General features: G+C 37.6%; 1 protein-coding gene across 1 annotated transcript; it reads left to right on the top strand.

The window, feature by feature from the left end:
- Window positions 3,637-4,656, top strand: LOC109129518 (F-box protein At1g53790-like; the record flags this gene model as incomplete). The annotated part of the gene is made up of 2 exons (XM_019237780.1): window positions 3,637-4,102; window positions 4,301-4,656. Coding segments are annotated over 2 exons (822 nt in total), but the record flags the coding sequence as incomplete, so codon positions are not given.

Genomic DNA, 5,439 nt, shown 5'->3' with positions numbered 1-5,439 from the left:
CATTCAAATGAATGTCCTTAAAGCTCAATAAGCTTCTCTTAGAGCTGGGTGATTATAATGCAACACTTAGTTCAAAATGTGTGCCATAAAATATATGCCTGGCCGTAGCCTTTACTTAGGCTTGCTATACCCGCTTATCTTTGCTAATATTGGCTTTGTGTGGCTTAATCCACTATCCACCACACTTATTTTCTTGTCCTTAACCATTTCCAATAATGGACAAGAATTTATGTTTTAATAAATATTAAAAGGAAATAAAATAATTANTCAAATTCAAAAGCATAGAAATTAAAATAATACACCACATGAGTTTAAATATTTTTCTTTAGGCAATCAAAATCTCATAATCCAATTTAGGAGTTCTGCATGTCTTTATCTTATGGTTTTCTATACCATAATTATTATTACAAGTGGACTTGGTCTTATGTTGCGGGTTTAGATAACCCGCGGCCTTTACCCCGACCATGGCCGAAGCCTAATCGGTTTCTATAGCCTTGACCATCATAGTTATGTCTTCGGTAAGTCCCACGACCAGGACCACCATGTCCACTTCTTCCTCGGCCACGGCCATACTTGTCTCTATGGACATAGATAGACTCATTAGTCTCTTTGGCTCTTTAGGCTCTTTAGGATTTTTCTTTGTCATGTCAACCTTGTGAGCTTCATTGCACTTTTCATTTACACATCGGTGACAAACCGATTTAGCCTTGATTTGCGGTTTAAAGGACCCACCGCCCCTACCACCGCGGCCACGACCACCATGGCCTTAACCATCAAAACGGATTGCCTGGCCCTAACGACCACCACGTCCTCTGCCACCACGGCCACGGCAATAGTGTCTTTTTCTGTGAACGTAGTTGGTCTCCTTGGGCTCTTTAGGCTGTTTAGGCTCATTCTGTTTTGCCACATCAACCTTCTGTGTTTCCGGTAATAGGGTTGTACTGGGAGGTCTCATAGCACTATTCATCAACAGCTCATTTTCACGGTACTGTTGCTGAAGTACTATATTGTGAGTACTAAAAGTAGACAAAGTCTTCTCTAGTAACTCTCTCTCCGTGACTTCAGTACCACACAACCTTAGGATTGAGACAATCTTAAAAGCTCTGAGTTATACTCATCCATGGATTGGAATTCCTGGATCCTTAGGTTTTTCGAATTGAGCCTTTGGTAGGAGCACCATCTATTGGTGTCCATATTGTTTTTCAACTCTGTCCAAAGGTCAATAAGATTCTCAATGGTATGGTACTTGGTCCTTGAGACTCTCAGCAAGGTGATGGTGTGTATGCAAAATTGCCTTACATTTATTCTTTTAGTGCAACCATTATCATCCTTAATACACTCACATAGGTACTTTGATTTTACAAAACATGCACCCGATTATATCATGCGGTTTTTAAGACCGAACCATGTAATTCATTTGGATCATGCCATGCGGTGTTTAAGACCGAACCATGGAATCATTTTAGTCTTAGGTCATGCGGTATTTGAGACCGAAACATGCCTTGCCTTTACTTATAATTTCGAACTTAGGTCATGCGGTATTTGAGACCGAAACATGCCTTTATTCTACTCAATTTCGTGGCTTAATATGCATGAACAACAAACCTAGATAGGAACTAGCATGCATGAAACAATTTCCTTTTTCTAGATAAGATTTCCTTTTCTTAAGTTTTCCTTTTCAGATTAGGATTAAGACAAGTTTTAGGAAATATTTTATTTAAATTTTAGGATAATTACCAAATTAAATTTGGAAGTTATCCTGAAAGTTCTAGCAACCTAGAACAGTTCTATAATTTTCGAATTTCATAGTTTTAGGATCCGAAATTTTTTTTAATTTACTAGAACAGTTTTATGTTTATAATTGATCCTATATTGTTTCTATGGAAATTCTGAATTCAACAGTCCTAAACATGTCTATCCAATTTGATATTAAGGTTCATGCAACTCTAACAATTTATGCAATTATTGGTTCTTTAATACCCTATGCATAATCCGATTTCATTATGATGCATGAATAACCAAGTTTTAAATATCCTAGAACAATTAGATCAATATTTATCTTATGAGTCTAACAATTTAGTTCTAGGTTCTTATGCAACAATCAATCAAGCAAGCATAGACAATTAATCAATCAATCGGATTTTAAGCTTGATATATCTTGGTGCAATTCACAAACAATCTAACAGCCCTATGCATCCGATTTTAAATTTTTACAGGAATAGGACTCTTAAGATTTGTTTGTTGTGTACTTGGATGTTTTAGGGTTCAATAGCTTTAAAGTTCAAGTTCGATTATATAGTTTTAAAGAAGTTTGATCATGGTTTACCTTCCACCGTTTGGGTCTGACCGGTTTTGATCTGGGAGCTAAAGACCTCAGATATACCTTTGATCACAACCACGAACCTCGATCCTTGTACTACTATTGACCCGATTCTCGTCCCGCTCACGTACCGCTCTCGTCCGGAACCGCGAACTGCTATCGTCAGGAACCGCGAACCGCGAACGTCAGGAACCGCGAACGTACTCACCCTCGAACCGCGAACCTCGAACGGAACTTCAATAAAACTTTGATCACGAACCTTGCTCGCCCTTGAACACAAACCGATCGCCGAACAGGAGCTTCCGCGAACAAGGATTGAATCACGAACAGATCCCAAACAATGTCCTTCTCTTGAACAGAAACCGAACCGCTCACGAACAGGAACCGAACTTGGGTGGATCTCTGAACAGGAGCTTACCCCGGAACTTGCCGCGTACAGGATCCAAAACTCGGGTGGATCTTCGAACATGAACTTACCCCGGATTGGCCGCGTACACGGACGGAAGCTGATCGCCGAATTTGGGCGGCGGTTTTTAGGGTTTTAGGGTAAGAGATGGAGGCGGCGACCGATTAGGGTTTTAGGGTTTTAGGGAGGAGAGAAACGGCGGCTGCCTTTAGGGTTTTAGGGTTAGGGTTTTCTCAGCTGGCCTTAGAGGCTATCGTGCTGATAACGTGTTATGAAACTAGAGAGTTGAAGGATGAAATCTCTTAGTCTTATTAATGAATGTCGAGGTTTACAAGTATATATATAGTAGAGTACAAAGGCTAAAGCCCATAAACCGACTAGGACATAGAATAGGCCATGGGCCGTAAAGCAATGGCCGATGGGCCGTACAAGGATGGACCGTACATGGGCCGTAAGGCCATGTCCTAATGGACTGCGAACGGGCCGGTCTATAGAGTCCACTAAGTGTTTTACAACATTTACAATGATATTTGATTTGATTTTTTATAACCCATACAACAACAATAACAAAAAAAATACAAAACAAAACAAAACAAAAAAAGAGATTTGAGAGTAGTGGAAGAAGATGAGAGAATGAAGGAGTGATAGACTAAGAGAATAAGATAATGAGTATTTATAGGAAGAGAAATGATGAAAAATTACATTTAGAAAAATGAGAGTTAAAATTCTAATTTATTTTTTTGTTTTAATACAATTGATTAATACAACTTAGTGGAGAAATAAAGTTAATGCATAATTTATAGGGGGAATTCATATGATTTCAGTTTTATATTATGTGAGTTAAATATAAAAATTAACTTTTTTAAAATTTATATTTTAATATAAATATTTTTTTTTGTTAAAATTGCATTGTGACGTGGGCTCTCCTCTTTGTGGATTCATTTGTCATCGAGACAGGGGAAGTCCAGATACAATCGTTATTTGTAACCCAGCCACGGGACAGTCTGTAACCTTACCCAAAGTGAAACTGAAGGGTATCAATACTGATACGAGACCTTTTTTAGGGTATGATCCGATCGGCAAACAGTTAAAAGTGTTGTGCATCAAGTTCGATATGATCCAGAATCCGTGTTATGAGCATCAAGTTTTGACTTTGGAGGATAATGGAAAACGTTTGTGGAGATCAGTCCAATGCAAACCCCATCATCCTAAATCTGATGGAATATGTATAGATGGTACTTTGTATTATGCAGCTGGGTTCAGCCCGCGGACAAGGGTTCCCATAATAGTGTGCTTTGATGTTAGGTCCGAGAAGTTTAGCTTTATCCACATAGATGAATCCATGTTGATAACTCGTTGTACTTTGATCAACTACAGTCAGGCCCGGCTCAATATATTATTGGGCCCTGTGCTATGTTGAAGCTTTTATAAAATTATAGGCTTAGATATTTGATAAGTTAAAAAAATGGACCTTATTTTGCAATTACTTAAGAATTTAGGACCCTAAAATATAAAGAAAAAAATAGTCAAAAAGCGGGACCTGGTGCAATGGTACACCCAGCACACCCCTAGAGCCGGGCCTGACTACAATGGTAAATTAGGTGCACTTCAGTTTACTTCTTACTTACGAGAACGTCTTGGGTTTTGGGTTCTACAATATGCTGAAAAACATATATGGTCGAGAGATATCTACATGTTGCCTCCTTTGCCGAAAAACAAATTTGAGAGAACCGAGTTAGCCATTGTTAGAATAACTGTTGGAGGTGAAGTTGTGTTGGCACCGTACTGTCTGGTAGATGAATTTTTCCTTTATTACTTCAACCTTGAATGCAAGAGTCTCAAACAAGTTCATATACAAGGTTTTGAGACGTTTAAGCATACGAGAGTTTACACCTCTCTAGACTATGCTGAGAATTTGAAACTTATGTAAGTTTTCATCTCTTGTTTTAAAACTGAATCAGAGACATTTGTTTAAAAAAGGTACAAGAGATTGCAAAAATTGAAAAGAAAGATATTTTTCTTGCTAGTCAATATTTAAGAAAACTTTAAACACTGCGCAGCGGCCCAACACCTTAATCGCTTAAAACGTAAGTGAATTTGGAAAATCTTATTATATAAAGCTTGGTTCACAAAGTTAATAACTCACCAGATCGTGACACGTGTTAGTTTTAACGATCAGAAATCAAAGTTAAAAACTCACCAGATCGTGACATGTGTCAGTTTTATACGATTGAATATCCAAGTTAGTAACTCATCAGATCCTGACACATGTTAAGCTTAACGATCATAAAACATATATCAAAACTAGTAACTCATCAGATCGTGACACGTGTTAGTTTTAACGATCAGTGATCAAAATTAAAAACTCACCAGATCGTGACATGTGTTAGTTTTAATGATTAAATATCCAAATTAGTAACTCATCAGATCATGACACATGTAAATTATAACGATCAGAAATTATATATCAAAGTTAGTAACTCATCAAATTGTGACACATGTCAATTTTAACGAACAGAAATCACAGTTTTCAAGCTTGGTAAAAACTCACCAGATCGTGACATGTGTCAGTTTTAACGATTGAATATCCAAGTTAGTAACTCATCAGATCATGACACATGTCAAGTTTAACAATCAGAAAACATATATCAAAATTGGTAACTCATCAGATCGTGACACGTGTTAGTTTTAACGATCAGAGATCAAAGTTAAA

This window comes from Camelina sativa, chromosome 16, assembly GCF_000633955.1.
Source record: "Camelina sativa cultivar DH55 chromosome 16, Cs, whole genome shotgun sequence".
In the NCBI taxonomy this organism is placed as follows: domain Eukaryota; kingdom Viridiplantae; phylum Streptophyta; class Magnoliopsida; order Brassicales; family Brassicaceae; genus Camelina; species Camelina sativa.
The sequence above is the reverse complement of the archived record's forward strand: the minus strand, read 5'-3'. Positions and strand labels throughout refer to the sequence as shown.